The 16,593-nt window shown below is 55.1% G+C and overlaps 6 protein-coding genes across 6 annotated transcripts; 2 read left to right on the top strand and 4 right to left on the bottom strand.

Annotated features, from left to right (window-relative positions):
• Positions 1 to 756: 756 nt before the first annotated feature.
• Positions 757 to 1,674, bottom strand: PSV08DRAFT_214274 (uncharacterized protein; the record flags this gene model as incomplete). Its single annotated transcript, XM_014220223.1, has 1 exon — positions 757 to 1,674. The coding sequence occupies one exon, from the start codon at positions 1,672 to 1,674 to the stop codon at positions 757 to 759; it is 918 nt and encodes a 305-aa protein (XP_014075698.1).
• Positions 1,675 to 2,404: 730 nt separating this feature from the next.
• PSV08DRAFT_214271 (uncharacterized protein) lies at positions 2,405 to 4,798 on the bottom strand. The gene is made up of 2 exons (XM_066092112.1): positions 3,129 to 4,798; positions 2,405 to 3,062 (listed from the first exon to the last, which is right to left on the bottom strand). Exons 1-2 carry the CDS (start codon positions 4,726 to 4,728, stop codon positions 2,491 to 2,493), a joined length of 2,172 nt encoding a protein of 723 aa, XP_065950027.1. The 5' UTR covers positions 4,729 to 4,798; the 3' UTR covers positions 2,405 to 2,490.
• A 2,408-nt stretch (positions 4,799 to 7,206) lies between these two features.
• On the top strand, positions 7,207 to 8,493 carry PSV08DRAFT_346498 (uncharacterized protein; the record flags this gene model as incomplete). The annotated part of the gene is made up of 2 exons (XM_014220221.1): positions 7,207 to 7,659; positions 8,119 to 8,493. 2 exons carry the CDS (start codon positions 7,207 to 7,209, stop codon positions 8,491 to 8,493), a joined length of 828 nt encoding a protein of 275 aa, XP_014075696.1.
• A 1,232-nt stretch (positions 8,494 to 9,725) lies between these two features.
• On the top strand, positions 9,726 to 11,638 carry PSV08DRAFT_193537 (uncharacterized protein; the record flags this gene model as incomplete). The annotated part of the gene is made up of 2 exons (XM_014220220.1): positions 9,726 to 9,896; positions 9,963 to 11,638. The coding sequence occupies 2 exons, from the start codon at positions 9,726 to 9,728 to the stop codon at positions 11,544 to 11,546; spliced, it is 1,755 nt and encodes a 584-aa protein (XP_014075695.1). The 3' UTR covers positions 11,547 to 11,638.
• A 987-nt stretch (positions 11,639 to 12,625) lies between these two features.
• On the bottom strand, positions 12,626 to 14,162 carry PSV08DRAFT_376657 (uncharacterized protein; the record flags this gene model as incomplete). The annotated part of the gene is made up of 2 exons (XM_066093329.1): positions 12,626 to 13,988; positions 14,083 to 14,162. 2 exons carry the CDS (start codon positions 14,160 to 14,162, stop codon positions 12,626 to 12,628), a joined length of 1,443 nt encoding a protein of 480 aa, XP_065950026.1.
• A 1,241-nt stretch (positions 14,163 to 15,403) lies between these two features.
• On the bottom strand, positions 15,404 to 16,067 carry PSV08DRAFT_358285 (oxidoreductase-like protein; the record flags this gene model as incomplete). Its single annotated transcript, XM_014220218.2, has 2 exons — positions 15,404 to 15,697; positions 15,891 to 16,067. 2 exons carry the CDS (start codon positions 16,065 to 16,067, stop codon positions 15,404 to 15,406), a joined length of 471 nt encoding a protein of 156 aa, XP_014075693.2.
• Positions 16,068 to 16,593: the final 526 nt, after the last annotated feature.

The following is a 16,593-nucleotide window of genomic DNA, read 5'->3' as shown; positions in this document are numbered from 1 at the left end:
TGGCAAACGGACTTGTGCGCGATGGTCGTGTGACTGTCACCACGTGCGCGCTGGTTCAAAATGTTTCTCAAAGACAAACACATGGCTGCACCAGTGGAACAATATTCCTTGCGATACTTGACGATGTGACTGTTGCCTGTGATTCATTTTGCCTGGTGCGTAGAGACGGCGTGCCTCTTGACAGGGTGCGCCAAGCCAATATACTGGGGTACTGGGGTAGATTCCTTAGTAGTACCTCACTCACTCCTTTACCCCACATATTTTTCCCGCTCACTAGATTGGAAAGAGTAGGTCAAAGTCAAAAATTCCTACAACGACCGGGTATGTTTGAAAAAAGACGCTAGAGAGAGAAACAGAGAACAGGCACTGCGGGAGGAGGAGGACGACGAGGGAAAGGACGAAATGGTCGGTTTTTTGCTACTCTATTGCAAGACAACATTAACCGTCCTATCTTGTAACTTTTTTCTTTGAAAATAAAATACTCCAGCTCTTGCCGTCTAAACCAAAATAAAGTGAAAGATGCGGCCGTGTCGTCGTGAAAATTGGACAAAGGGGATGGGGTATAATGTAATTTCCACAACACAGAGGATTCTCGACCAGGGCACCCTGGAACTGTGTGGAGAATCCAACTTCAAGAACGCGGGTATCCAGTCTTGTTGTCGAAACACGCAAAAATCCCCTGAACCAGAGCCTAAGAACAGCGTGCAAAACAAAAAATGTGAAAAAAAATGGGTAAAAGTGCGTGACACGATGTGCTCAAGCAGACTCCAAAGAGGATAGAGAGAGCCTCTTGCGCTTTTCGATTGGGAGTCGCTTCCACATGCCGACATGTTCAATGCCCTCTTCGAACCAATGAGGTTCGGCATCTATCTCGACGTGACCGTCTTCGTTCCTGAGCTGCTCATGAAATCCGTGCTTCTCCCACATGGACTGTAGGTTCGCTTGTGCGTGGATCATAACAAGACCCTGCCATGTGATTTCCCTCTCCTTTTGGTGGCCGAGTATTTGGGCCATTTCCAATGCGGTGGGAGACGGGGGACGGTAGATCAAGTCGGGGTTCGCTGTGGCGTAGTCGAGCGCGGCGTTGATGAGCAGCTTCGCAAGACCGAGACTGCGGTAGGGAGCAAGTACAGCGAGCCTGCCAAGCTTGATATACGGCTCCGCTGGCTGTTTGTGCTCCTGGTCGTGGGTTGGGGGATCTGCGTCGGGATGCTTGTCTGTTTCGTGGTGTTGGACGTACTTGTTCGGGCCGTGGGGCGGGGGAATCAGTCGGATCGTCGCAACTGGCACGCGCGTAGCAGTAGCAGATGCGCGGCGGGCATCATCGGCAGGCGTGTTGGCCGAGTCAGCACGGCGCAGCACCTTGGGTGGTGATGTCGAGTGGGTAGCGACCGAGGCGTAGGCAACCCAGTGCCAGCTGCGGGCATCGTCCTCGTCGAACTCGGCTTCGAGCGGAACGCCCTGCTCTCCAAAGACGACCTCGCGGACAGCCATGGCATCGCGAAATTTGGCGGGGACCGAGATGGTCTGCCTGCTGCATGGCAGGGAGTTGTCGTAGCCGTCGAGGGCGCCCTTGAGCGGGCAAATGGTGTTGACAAACTCTGTGCCCAGATTGGGGCCTCCCAGCGGCGCACTGTTTGGCGAGCCGAAGCCGCCCTTTAGTACGCTGGTCATGGTGGTATAGACAATGGATTTGCAGTCGGGTGCGTGTGTGTGTGTGTGTGTGGTAATGTGGCGTTGGGGGTTGTGGCAAAGTGCGAAGTTGGTCGGGCGAAGGATGCGGGTATAGTTTGTATTCTGGGGAAGGCTGCGTCACAATTGCACAGGCAAGGCGTGCGCGGCAGTTGTCGTCGTCTTCAAGCTCAAGTATTCTAGGTCAACCCTGCTTGGGGCACAGGCGTGGTGCGCCCGACTCTATAAAGAGGGACTCGAGCATATACGTCTGCCTCAGTGGTCCATCGAGTAGCAGGCCGAAAGACGCTGTTTCGGGTGCCTGTGTTTCAGGCGCAGTCAGGGTCCAAGGGTGCAGCCCTAGGCTCATAGCGGCAGCAAAGGCTGGAGATCAGATGGGCGAGCAGGTCGAAAGGTTGCAGACGAACACACTGTAAACCCAATCAACCCCACAGTCTGTCGACTGGTGATGTCACAGGCCTGGCACGCTTGTCCTGCCCGCACGGGGCATGGCTGCAGCGCCGTCGCCCGCCAATCATATGGGCGCGTCAGCCATGTGCTTAGGCCGTGAATAGTCTACTGCTTGTGGCGACATCACCAACTGTGTGCCTCACGGTAACCTAGCGTCTGTCTACCCGTGAAACCTGGCCCATTGCATGCTGACGCCAGTCCTCCCATAAGGCCGCCAGGAAGGCTGTGTAGACGCAGAGAAGGGTGGCGCAAATCCTTCCGTCCTTGGCCACCTGCAAATCCCATCAAATGCTATCAAGAACATGATGCGCTTCTCTCCATTACGCATTTCGAATACGATGCATCTTCTTACAGGCGGGGACGCTCTTCCAGACCCTTTGCAATGCCCCTACTGATCCAATCGCTAATAGCCATGTTCGTTACCATAGGATTAACCCCACTCGCACTGGGGAAAACACTGGCGTCGGCCACGTATAACCCCTCCGTGCCCCAAACTCTGCCCTGGGGGTCGACAACACCCTCCCATTCTTGCGCACTCATGCGACACGTTCCCATCTGATGTGCAGACACAAACATACTTTCGGGCGACTGGAAGCCCTTGGCCTCGACCTCTGCGAGCCATGCCTGGAATCCTGCGTTGTTGATGCCGTCCCCCAACGGCGCTGATGGGTCCCGAACAAATGACCTCAGCCCAGGTATGGTTGTGAAGATTTCTTCGGCACCTTCAATGTATTGGATCTTGGCCAGGGCCAAAATACCTTGCATGATGTTTTGCCTGTCAAACTTGCTGACTTGGTACGAAACCCGCACTCTGCCATCGACGGGATCTGCATAGACCCTTCCTGCATCTTTGTCCTTGACAATGGAAATATAACCCACCATGTGCTTTAGCCTGGCAGCATCGAGTTTCCACTGTAAGCCTCCCTTCCAATCTACCCACATGAGACCAGTAGATGGTACCATGTTGGTGGCTTCAAGCTTGGCACCATGGCCTTTACCATCAAGATTCTCGAATTCGCCAACGACAGCCGTCAGGATGCCCCCTTCCCAGGGGTTGATTTCTGCCTTGTGGTAAGCACCAAGAAACGTGACAGGATGAAGATATAGGTTCTGCCCAATTCGCGGGTTCTTGAGACCAGAGCGCATCAGCAGTAGCGGAGACTGCAGTGTGCCTGCCGAGACAATGACGCGCTTTGCCTTGATCAGCACCTTGCGCCGATTGACAGGCGAACCTGCTACTCCACCGTTCACGTCACGAGATACCCATGTTCCTTCGACGCCCGTGGCTACCTGTTGACCGTTTTGCGTGGAAAAAACAATCTTTTCGGCATGGAAGCCTTCGACAAACTGTGCGCCTGCACGAGCCGCATCCGGCAGGAACGACACTACCGGCCCTTGCTTCTCACACGAGCCACAGCCAAAATTGCAATAGCCACAGTAATGCTGTTTCCCCCCGGTATTCTGAGGAACTGGCTTGGCATTCCATCCTAGTTTCCTGGCACCATCTAACAACATCATGTTGCCCGGATTTTGCTTGGTATGCTCAGTCGAGACACCCATCCGGTCACAGACACGGTCTAGCGACTGCTGAAAGTCTGCAGATGTAAAAAAAGGCAGGCCCCGTGCTGCCCATTCGCGGCGGACGTAGCCTTGGGTCTGGAGAGAAGCGGACCAATTGACGGTTCCTCCCCCACCCCAAGACTGCCCCGCCACGACGCTTACAGAGGCATCGTCAGATGTCAAGAAGGAGCCGCTCATGAAGAGATGGTGCCACCCATCAACTTCAGCCATAGGATAATGGTCCGGAGTCCAGTGATAGGCCTTTTCGACAATCAAGACACGGTGCCCTGCTTCAGCCAGGTTCTTTGCGGATACGCCGCCTCCACAACCGCTGCCCACAACGAGCACGTCTGTTTCAATCACCTCAGGATCGTCGCCGGGAGGGATCTGGATAAACTCATAGTCAAACCCTTTACCCGGCCGCATGCCAATTGGCACTCGCGGTAGACCTAGAACACGGCGCAAAGCCGGCGACGTCTTGATCCACGCTTGCTTGCAGAGAATGGTGAGTGAGCGACGCATCTGCCGGAGTGGACCCAAGCGAGCGCTTCCCCAAGCGTGGAGAATTGACTCTCGAACATGGACGGGCTGGGCGCTAATGGGCGTGAGGTATCCAGTTAGGAACAAAGACCCCGGTCTGGTATCAAGCAAGTCGAGCACCATGGCCAATTCCTTCTTCTGACTATGGGGCATATACAGGGCGAATACTCGCTGCATTTCTGCACGGAATGCGGGGTCCTGACTTGCATATGCGGCCAAGTACTCTTTGGCAGCCGCCCCAACATCAGAGTCGCTGTCGGGTATGCGGGCCCTCAGTGTACTGATAGCAGTAGAATAGTCCTGGTCAGACGCAGCAATATCAGTTTGCGCCGTAGCCGTCGAGGCGGGCTGGATGGCAGGAATGACGGCATCTGCAATGGCAAGCAGCGTGGTCCATTGCGCGGGCGTAAGCGGATCTTCAGTAGGGAGCGGAGGCAAAGGTGTAGCTCTCGGCGAAATGGGTTCGTTCCGGCGTGGTGTTGCCATGACGCCACGTAGGTAGGTATTTCAGGGATAGCCTTGATATGTTGCGCAAGCGCTCAGAGGGTCTGAGGTGTGGAGCAGCGGAGCATAGTACAGACAGGCGCCTGTCTGTCTGTCTGTCTGTCTTGTCGAGGGTGGAGGGCCGGAGGGGGTGGAGCGGGCGCGTCTTGTCGTTGGCCGCCGTGCCATTGTTTGAGCTTCACTGGCGGCAGCTGGGCGGAATGGAGCCTCGGTCCAGATGGGCAAAAGCAAAGCTTCGCCACTAACTAGAGTAGAGGAAGATGCACGGACATGGTGCATGTCTCGTATTATCCGGATCCAGCCGCATTGTGTGAATGCAGGGAGAGCAGAATCGCCAGATCCGTACGAGGGACATGGCGGCGCACAGCAGCTGTCAGTGGCAGTGGCAGGCAGTGGCAGTGAGTGGCAGAGTGCCGGAGCCGATGCCAATGCGACTGAGATCCAGGGATGATGGACCAGCGAAAGACGTCAAATGTCTGCAGGGTTGCACATGCACGGACTGATGATTGACCGACCGATGTCGTACGAGTCGTCGGATCCAGCCCTACCACCATCCACATGTCCTCTGGGTCATGGCAGATGTCCAACAGTAGTAGCACGGACAGTAGTGCAGCTATAGTAGCACCATGCAAACAAGAATGCTCCGAAGTTGAGGCGGATCGTGAAGCTGGCTGTGGACCTCTGGCCCTCACCGACGGCATATTCCAAGAGCAAGCAGCGCGTCGAGCCCTGTCTAGAGCACTATTGAGCGGATCCGATGCGATTGGCAGTCCCACCCACCCACGCTTGCCCACGTAGACACACGCACACATACACACACACACACACTTGCAGGTCGTGCTGGGACATTGTGAAGTTCGGCCGCAATATACTGGGTAATGAGGGCGGGCGCGCCTGGCGACGGCTATTTCTGAGGCGTGGCTGGTGGCTGCATGCATCATGCATGGCATGGAGGAGTAGTGGCTATTGCCCCGCCAGTTGTTGCAGACTCGCCGCATCTCAGCGGGCTTTCCCTCTCCCGACAGCGCCTCTCGCGGCATACCTGCCTGGGCGTGGGCAGCGGGTGTCGATGGGCGATGGTGGGCGATGGTGGGCGATGCAAGATGCGGGTTCTGAGGACAGCCATGGCAGATGTACATGCGGGTTTGCTCGTGTTGTGCAGGCGCCAAGGCCCATGATGGGCGCAGAGATGACGACGGGATCAGCAGGCGAGGCCGCTCGCGATGCAGCTTCATGATTGCTCGAGGTTAGAGTTTATGACTGACGCTGGCGTCCCGCCCCTCGGAGATGGTCGAGTCGATGTGGGCAGGGATGGAGGGCATATGCGCGGGCCGTGAGTGGCCAGAGATAAGAGGCGCCCAAATGGGCAGGGTGGGGCCCAACGGCTGGCCACCTCGACCGCAGATGCAACGCTGTTCGCACGAGACAGGCGCAAGCACGCAGCCCGCAAAAGCACAGTGCACACGCCTCCAGCACATACGTCGACGGCCATGGCGGTCGTGGATGGAGGTACGCGGCCGTTGGGCCACCCCGGCGGCGTTCCCTGCACCTTTTGTTTTTGATCGCTGCAGTTGCTTTTTGATGTCATTGCAGCGGTGTATGGCGGGGCAGGGTCGAGTCGGAGGCGCGCGCATGTTGGCGGTTACCATTGCCATGCTCAGAGAAAAAACACAGCGGCCGGTCGTAGCCCGATGATACCCTTGTCGGCTGGTTGCTGGTTGCTGGTCGCTGGTCGCTGGCCGCTGGCCGCTGGCCCTTCACTCGGCTGCGCCAAGCATGCGGCCATAATTCCCCATCAGGCGACCGCCTCCCCCCCACCCCGTCAGTTCGTTGTTGGTAATGGTTACCAGAGCCGCTGGCTGGCCTTGACTTAATTCACCCTGTCCCCAGAGCCTCACCCCAGCTCCTCCGCACTCACGCGACACCAACTGCTGCCTTGCCTTGGTCTGCCCTATCCGCACACTCGCATACAACCACCCACCTGCACCTACAGACACCTCACTCTACACACGCCCTCTCGCCTACCAAACCCTCGCCTGTCATCCTTCCCAACCCTGGTACTATGCGCTGCTAGCTCCACGGTTGACTGCGTGGCCCCGGCGTCCTCCTCCATCGTCGCTCTTCTTATCGTCTGCACGTCAGCTACCAATCGACTTGCAGCCCGACTCTCCAAACACCCCGACCAGGAACCGCCTTCATCCCTTTGGGCCTGTCTGCCAGGATAGCCTCTGCTGCACCACTGCACAAGTACTGCTTGCCTCCCGCTCAGCCACGACTTGAAACCACACGCCTGTTCCTGTGCAATCGCACCAATACCATCCCACCACTTTCACCGCCTGGGCTGCCCTTGTCCACGTCTCCCGACAGCCCGGTTGTTTTTTAATACTTGGACGTCGCGCCTCCAAGCCCTCACTACTACCACTACACCACCCCACCTCTTCTCACCAGCCTCTAGCCAACATGGCCACGACCTTCTCCACCACCACCGCTACCACGACCTTCGCCCAGCACGCGCCCTATCAGCACCACGCATACCGCAAGTCGACACACTCGCAGTACTCGCCCACAAACTCGGCCATCAACACGCCCGCAAACATCTCTCCCACTTCACCTCGCAACACACATCTGCCCCTCTCCCGCCACCAGGGCATCTACCAACCCAGGACCGCCATCGGCATCCCCGCGGCTCTACGCAAGACTGAGAGGCCCGCCAGCAAGTCTCCTCCCAAGCAAGACTCGGGCGCAGAGTCCAACAACACCAACCCATGGTCGACCAATGCCGGCTTTGGATGGGCCGCCAACGACGGCACCATCACACCCATCTCTCATATTGGCAACGAAGACATGCAGAGCCTCTACAGTCCCGAACCCTTGTCTCCCGTTGCCGGACCAATTACACGGAACCACTGGCAGGTATGTTATTACTACTCTCTCTTTCGCCCCTATTGGCCCTGGTGCATGCCACTCTTGTCGCGTGCTCGGTTGGGGGCTCGAGGGTCCCGTCTTACGTACATGGCCGAAGTGGACCTCGCTAGCGTCGTGCTTGTCGGTCCTCCCGCTGTCTGCTGAGCCGAGATGCCGAGCGCTTGCTACTTGCCACATTTCAATAAACATGTGGGCAAGATGCACGACTCCACGGCCCACTGCTGCAGTCCGGCCAATATCGCTACCTCTGAGGCAGCGTGAGGCGTTGGGAAATTTGATCGTCTTGCGTGCCCACCGACTTGCCACTTCGGTCACTAGGCCATCGTCCACACCCCCGCGCTAAAGAATTTACCCGATGCAGGGCTTGATCTCTTTAGCCCGCCAAGCTCTTTTTGGCTTCTAGTTGTATCGAAAGTCCAGACCAATGATACTAACCCTCTTCTTTAGGCCGATGCTTCCACGCTGGTCTGCTCCGCCTCGTCTTGCCAGGAGCCCTTTGGATTCTTCCAGCGCCGTCACCACTGCCGCAAGTGCGGCGGCATCTTCTGCGCACAGCACTCTCGCAACCAAGTCCGCCTTGACGAGCTTGCGCGCTTCCATCCCCAAGGTCACTGGCACCGTGCATGTGATCGTTGTCACAGCTCCTTCCGCGAGTGGGAGCATCTGCGCTCCAGCCGAACTAACAGCGAGAGCTCTGACAGCAGCGGACCGGCCTCGGCAAAGTCGATTCAGACTCCCGCGGTTGCGAAGCGGCCAGACAATACCCGCGTGGGCAGCTTGGCGCAGAGCCTCCAGGGGACCTGGAACTGGAGCACTTTCTAAACACCTGGCGTCTCCATTGCCCGCCTGCTTTGCAGCTGGGCCGTGTTTTTTTTACCTCATGTCATACCTTCTCTCGATGATATCCGGATGACCACGATTGCCGCCGCATCGGTTACTCCACCTTTTCGGACTTCAACCAAAGTCTCTGCATAACATTTGCATAATAATGGCGTCTTGCTTTCACCAGTTGGGTTGGTCTTTTGTCATTTCAGCGTTTTCCTATTACCTCCTTTCGGGCCACATTCCTCGAGGGCAGTCGCTCCCCCTTTTCCAAATCAATCCCTTTTCACGGCCGACGAGATATCCGGAGTAATGACTGTCGGTTGGGTACTACAATTAGACGTTTCCGTACGATGGACGATGGACGGAGGATGAGGCGGGATGGTCGACAGATATGGCGTTCGTCCGTTCATGGGGTCTGGTTCAACATCATGTCTTTTATCTGTGTACTGTTATAGCGTCTCAACATGAGCGAGGCTCTTGAGCCATCATACCATGCGACTTGGTTGTCGTTAGAATGAACATTGGTATAACCTGATGCGTGCAACATTGCAGAGTAGATTTGAGTGAGAGCAGAGGCTGACTTTTAAGTTTCTGGATCGGCGTTGCCATATGGCACCGTGATGGCGTGATTGCGACCAGGGGATGAGCAAAGGATAGAGTCATCGATCGCGTGACCGCGCTGAAGGTTTGAAACAGCGTACGTCATGTCGATGGTGCTGTATATATTCGTATCCTGTGAGGCCGGATTCTGATTGGTATCGAGGGTGTGCGTGCCGGACCTCTTTGCCTGGCTTGAATGGAGGTGAGCTTGGTGTACGAAGATGCAATGTGGTGCAGCAGCACATGGCTGGTCACAACGTGTCACAAGCGGAAATTAAAATGCCAAAAAGCAAAGCGCCAACCGACAAGGTCTTGCTGCACAACATCTTATGACTCTGACGAACATATGGTCAACGCTCGTCGCACTGGGCTGGCGCGGAGCTTTGGCGAACGCCGATTGGTCGGCTTCGGCGGAGTGGTCAATGTCGCTTTTTTTCTCCGCCAATTCACCATGACCCTAACCCTTGTCTTTGATCAATCCAGGCACCGTGGCACTTGGCAGAAAACGTCCCGGACGACCCTGAGCGCATCTGGCATTCGACGTCATACGCTCCTCCCTGTTCAAGGCTTTTGGGGGCGCAATCGCCCCCACGAAAGCAGTCCGAGTTTCGCGACGACAATTCGGCATCATGGCGACTACCACAACTCAGACGGTGCAAGGGGAGGCTGCAGGAGCATTGCATAGCAATGGGACGGTGCAGGCGAATGGGAAGCCACGAAAATTACATGGGCGCGCATTCTACGAGAGCATCGGAAGCCCGAAACTCGTGCTTGCGCCCATGGTGGAACAGTCAGAGTTCGTATGTTTCCATGCCACTGTTGCCCTTTCCCTGCAAGATCTCAGGCTAACAATAACGTCTTTGTAGGCATGGCGACTTCTATCGCGCTCTTTCCTCCCCGATTCCGAGAAGGGATCCCTCCTAGCGTATACGCCCATGTTCCACTCCAAAATGTTTGGCGAGAAGAGCCAGTACCGGGATTCGCACTTCCAGCCCCTCAAGTCGCCTCTCCCTTCACCTGTCGATAACTACCACTTGTCTCAGCTCCCTGATTCGAGCAGACATCTTGACGGCAACCCAGCCTTCGACAGGCCCCTCACTGTTCAATTCTGCTCCAACGATCCAGATGACTTTCTCAGAGCAGCCAAGCACGTTGCGCCATTTTGCGACGCGGTAGACTTGAACTTGGGATGCCCCCAAGGAATTGCGAAACGAGGAAAATATGGTGCATTCTTGCAGGAAGACTGGGATTTGATTGCGAGAATGATTCGGAAACTACACGAGGAGCTCGATATTCCCGTCACGGCGAAGATGCGAATTCTGGAGACGCCAGAGAAGACGTTGGCGTATGCAAAGACGATACTAGATGCAGGCGCAAGCATCCTCACAGTTCATGGTCGGCGGAGAGAACAAAAAGGTCACAACACGGGATTGGCAGATTGGCAGATGATTCGATTTCTGCGAGAAAACCTGCCCAAAGAGACTGTACTATTTGCAAACGGAAACATTCTACAGCACGAGGATATTGCAGCGTGTCTAGAGGCAACAGGTGCAGATGGTGTGATGAGCGCAGAAGGAAACCTGTATGACCCAACCATCTTTGCGCCGCCGCCACCCGTAGGCCAAGAAGGGCGTGAATACTGGAGGGGTCGTGATGGCAAAGGCGGGTACAGGATGGATGCTGTGATGAGACGATACATGGACATTATACACAAGTACGCGCTGGGTCAAGAACCTCCCCAACGGAAACCGTTATGGATGCCTGGAGATCCTGAGGAACTCCCCAAGCAAGAAGAGGCAGCCAAGTCAGACGAAGAGGATGAGCAAGGCCCGCCAAAGAAGAAGAGAAAGCAAATGTCCAAATCCGAGAAGAAGAAGGAGGCGTCGAATCCAAACTTAACGGCCATGCAGGCACATCTCTTCCATCTCCTTCGACCGCTCGTCGCAGAGCACCACAACGTACGAGACGCGCTTGCACGTTCGCGGACAGGCGATATTGATGCGTTCGAGAATGTCCTCAGTCTGGTCGAGGCAGCTGTGAAAGAAGGTATCCAAAAATACGAGCAGGAGCAAGCCAAGACCACAGAGGACACAACAGCCGTAGCTGAATCTACCGCCCAAGACACCTCCGCAGCACCTACCGAACCCCTCGACCCTTATGAGTCTTCGCTAGCCACTGTGGCTCGCTGCAAACGCCCTTACTGGGTCTGCCAGCCCTATGTCCGACCGCTTCCAAAGGAGGCTTTGGAGAAGGGCAGTATGACGGTCAGCAAGAAGGAGAAGAAACGGCTAGAGCAGCAGGCGGAGCAAGCTGCCAAGAAGGAAGATGCAGAGGTCAAGGATGCGGGTTTGGAACCTGAGGGTAGAGTAGAGAAGCAGGTGTTGTCGGATCAGAAGGGTGAGGGGAAGCAGGTTGTTGAGGAGCCTAGGGATGGGTTGGTTTGTGGGTAGTTGGCGGGGGCAATGTAGGTCAAGCTATACCCGGTGATTAAGAGCTGTGGTATAACATGATATAGATGTGAATTCATAGCTCAGTATTTTCCTACTACCGTCCTTTTATGCACCTGTTCGCACACTACGAACTCTTTGATTTCGCCGGGTACGTTCATCATTTGATACCCGCTTTCTTCTCTAAGCACTTGCCCCCAATGCCTCCCACAACACACGCTATTACTATCATCCCACCTTCCTTCCTTACATACATCTCTTTTATCAGCTCCATCATCTACGACACTTTAATCCACTGAACTTTTTCTCTCACCTTCCACGCACCAATGCCTCGAACCAGCCAACCCCCCCCCCCCCCCCCCCAACACTTTTCGTAAAAGCATCCAAAGGCCTCACCAGCTACCTCCCCCTCCGCCACGCGAGAAAGAAAGAAAGAAAAGGCAAGAGATGGAAGGGGGGGGGTGTTGGGAGGGGATGGCGATGCGGTGATTGGAAATTTCTCCGTTGGATCAGAAATACATGTGGCAGCAAACTAACCCCGTCGAGTCGAGCCCCCGTGCTGGGATTTTTCAACGACTTGTATCGGCCCCTTCGCAGACTGAGTCTGTGCTGCGGAATCCCCAACTAATGTATTTCGAAAGTCTTTTGACATTTCTACGCATCTTGAGCAGCAGATGGGGGGGGGGGGTTATGCAATTCGCTAATCGCTGCCCGCACGGCTAGGATTGAAGAATTGAAGAAAGTGGAGCCGACAATGGGATATTAGGATGTTGATGTTGAAGCGCAGATGCAGTTATGGAAAAAAAGTCGCAGGAGAAATGGTTACACGAGTATCTGGCCAAGGGAAGGGATATCGGTCTCGTGGTGCCGGGGTGCAGGATGCGAAGAAGAGGTGGCCTGGGCCCAGAGGGTTCGATTTGACTTGTCTTTCCGATATTGAGGCTGAGAACGGCAAGACGACGTATACTACTCTAGCTGAAGGAGAATGGGTGGGTGATTTACTTCTCAGCGTGTTGAAATAAGTATTACGTCTACTTGTCGAATATCCCATGTCCCCTTATACAAACAGTCCAACAATAAACCTACATTCCCCTCCTCCCCAGAACCTCATCCACCCTCCCCAAATACCCCCTTGCAACCCCCCACCGTCCTGCAACCCACTCCACCAACCTCCGAAACGCCATCGCTTCCTCCTGTCCAACCACCCCATCCTCATCATCCACCCACCCCCATGTCTCCAGCACCGCAACCCCAGCCCTAATCACACACCCCAGCCCCGCAAAAGGTAATCTCGCAATCTCCTCTTCACACGCGATAACGCGTATGCCGACCTGCACCATGTCCCACGCCATACGCCTCGAGACCCTCAGCGCAACTTTAATCTTCTCACCCTCTTCTCCCTGGAGCCTCGAGTACTGTATTTGCGTGAGCTGCAAGATGAGATGCGAGCAGAATGCCAGCGCGATAGCGTCGCAGTGGAGCCAGGTGTGCGGTTGAGGTTTATCAATTAGGAGGGTGATGAGGGTGTTTATTTTCTCATCGGCGGATGCGTAGTTGGATGGTAGTGGTAGATGATGCGTCAGCGCGTGGGTGTAGGACAGGATATGACTCGCTGCTACGGCTGTGGCGCTGCGGATGTGCGTTTTGCGTGGGCTGGTGGCGTCCGGGGTGGGTGGGGGTGCGGGGATGGTGGCTGGGAGGGAGGAAGCGAGGGAGATGACTAGGGGGTCCAAGGGAGAGAGGCCAAGAGGAAAACCGGGGGTAAGGTGGGTTGTGGAGAGGGTTGCGGAGAGGAAGAGGATGCTGGAGGTGAGCCAGTCTGGGATTGGGGTGGGGGAGAGGAGGTTGAAGAGGGAGATGCCGGTTGAGAGGGTGAGATATGCGGCGTGGGATTGGCCATGGCCTGTTTCGTAGATTGCTAGTAGGAGGGATATTTGTAGGATTTGGAGGCTAATTTGGTCGCTTGAGTGAAGGAGGGCGAGGACTTGCTTGAGGGCTAGGTAGAGCTGGGGTTGAGTGGTGTGAGCCTGTTGTATGCAGGTCCGGCGGGTGACGAGCCAGAGACATAGTAAGAGTAAGGGATGGCGTAGTCTGTCTTTGTGCTGCGATTGTTGCGACAGATCTTCCGTCTCCCCGTAGAGATAGGACGTGGGAAAAACGGGACACCACTGCTGTATGCAGGTACCGAACTCGTCTAGTGCTAGTGCCAGGTCTACGTCGGCTAGGTCGAGCATTTCGTATACGACTTCGGAGAGCTTGGCTGCCGCACCGGGTGTACCGCCAGATGTGATCCATGTCGTAGCTGCATGGAGCAGCTCATCGGCGCCGCGGAGTGTCAGATCTGCATGGAGACAGGTATCAAAGTGCTGGACCAATGGCGTGACATGGTCGTCTTGCTGGCGAATAGGCTCCTTGAATGGCGTGTAGTCGCAGTGCCTTTCTTTTCTACAACCACTTAGCTCCTATCTCTTCTTTTGATGGACACGGAGAAGGTCCCTACACAGAACATCTTTGGCAACGTGGCAGGGTGCGGTCACACCTCTGTTTCCTGACTCGGCAGTATGCGCATACATTAGACGCTTTTTGCGTCACTGGTATCAGACCTGCAGCTATGCTCATTTTTCTTCCTTTTGATACAGTCCACAGCTCAATGGAGTTGGTGGCTAGAAGGTCGTGCCAGAATCAGACCATGGGATGCGGCGGCCGATGCAGATTTACGCCTACATGATTTCAGGGCTGTTCAGTAATCAAGAAGAACGGGAATAGTGACGGAATTGGAGGCCTGATGTAGGATCGAGGGAGACAGCTCTGATAGGTTGATATACTGAGTTAAGCAGGTATCGGCATTACTCGGAGATGAAGTTGCCTCGGCCGATACAGTTTTGTTCCTCAAGGTATTCATGGACAGACCATTAGCAGTTGATGTTTGGGTGTATCATTTTTGTGTGCGAGACATTGTGGCTGGCGGAGGACGTTAGTCAGCAGGCGACACCAATCGACGGCCGTCGCTCGCACCCCCCCCTGCCGACCGACACCAATCGACAGCCGTCGCTCAACCCCCCCTGTCCAGCGACAGCCGTCGATTGGTGTCGCGCCCCCCCACATACCCATAGTGGCTAGCTGTGGCTGGCGGGCGACGGCCGTCGATTGGTGTCGCTCGTTCCACATACCAACTTTGGCTAAAACTGTGGCTGGAACTGTGGCGGACGAGCGACAGCCGTCGATTGGTGTCGCTCACTTCCAACAGTGGCTAAATTGTGTGACTAATCGGGGGGGGGGGGGGGGGGGCGAGCGCCGCCAATCGACAGCCGTCGCTGAGCAGGGGGGTGCAGCGACGGCTGTCGATTGGCCGGCTCGTCTGCCCCCACTCTGGCGAGCGACACCAATCGACGGCTGTCGCTCGACAGGGGGTTGAGCGACGGCTGTCGATTGGCCTGTTCATTTGCCCTTCCCTGACGAGCGACACCAATCGACAGTCGCCAAGCAGTCACCAGCCACCGTCGGAAGGTGTCGCCTGCTCTACCCACTGCTCAGCCTGACCATGTTGGCTGGCAGCAACATACATACCACAATCATAGCCATTGAGTGGCGCTGAAGAGAGGTGCAGCTCAATATCACTCGCTCTAACTAGCTTGACTCCCCACCCGATTAGGTGGAGAACGAAGGCGCAAGATGGCAGTGCCCGAGTGACGGTGATACTACACCCGAAGCCCTTCACCCGCAGGTATTGAAAACCCACCCTGTTTCTCAACCTATGCAGACGTCTCTCAATTCTCACGTAACCTCTAACCTAGACTCAACACCATCTTGGTCAGAAGAAGAAAAAAACGAGAATCCCTCAGTCCCATTCTATGCCAAGATCAAACACCCAACCGTATCTTCAACAAATCCTTCTCTACAATCTTCTCCTTGTTCTCACTCAACTCCTCAAAAATCCCAATGCATTCCTTGCCCTCGCCGTGGCCCTGGTCAATGTATTGTGTCAAACGGAGTGCCACGAGCTTGCTAAGCGAGTAGCCCGAGTGCTGCTGGAGCGTGGTGACGCCGATGATGGAGACTACGTTGATCCAGGTTTTGACAGGGGAGTTGAGGAGCAAAGGGTAGAAGGCGTGGAACATGAGGTAGGGGCCTTTGACGTTAATTTCAAAGGCACGCTACCAGTCTTCTGGGTCCGAGTCGGGGATCGACGTTAGTTTGTGGAGGTACCCGGCGTTGTTGATGAGGATGTCGACCCGGCCGTCAAAGTCCTGGGACACTTGCTTGGCCGTGGCGTTGACGCTTTCGGCGCTTGTGATGTCGAGGTTCAGTGTTGCGATGCGTGGTGGGGGGGTGGCTGGCTGCTTCTACGACTGCGCTGACGACGGGGTCGAGGGATGAATGCGCGGCGAGTATCATGTTGGAAGCGCCGGCTTGTGCATAGCTTATTACTGTTGCTTTTCCCAGGCCTTTGGATGCACCAGTTATGACAACGATTTCTCCCTTGAGGTTGGCCTTTTGGGGGGTCAATGTAGGCGTAGGTGTCATGGTGTTGGCGAGAGAGACGTCCTGAAAGATTTTAAGTCGTTACACGCTAAGACTGTACCCAGGATTTATCTACCTCCAATTGTTTGCACTCTTGCCAAGTCTTGTTCCATGTTGACGGCTTTCTTTTGGCCTCGAAGCGGAAGAAATTCGTATGCCAAGGCGAAATCACCGGAATTCGCCCTGTGTTTCTACATGGATTTCTCCGCAGAAATTCATAGAGCCATGATTCAGAGCACCAAAGGAACACGGAAACGTACCTAGGACACAGTTACTTACAAATGTACACAGACGCTATTCCGGCTACTCTGTTTTCTGTCTCGATTTGGTTACTGTTTTGGGGTTAGAGTTTTAATTTGAGAGCGCAAATCTCTTGGTAGACTCAAAGAGTGCAATAAAAATTGCACTTTCAATTCAAGACACGCGTGACTATCTACCAGCAGTATCACTATCAGCTTACATAAACAAACATGATTTAGATGTAAAGTCTTTAATTGTGTACACATGGATGTGTCAAAAGTGGTCAAAA

Source organism: Bipolaris maydis, assembly GCF_028858645.1.
Source record: "Bipolaris maydis strain C4 unplaced genomic scaffold PSV08scaffold_1, whole genome shotgun sequence".
Taxonomy (NCBI): Eukaryota; Fungi; Ascomycota; class Dothideomycetes; order Pleosporales; family Pleosporaceae; genus Bipolaris; species Bipolaris maydis.
The sequence above is the reverse complement of the archived record's forward strand: the minus strand, read 5'-3'. Positions and strand labels throughout refer to the sequence as shown.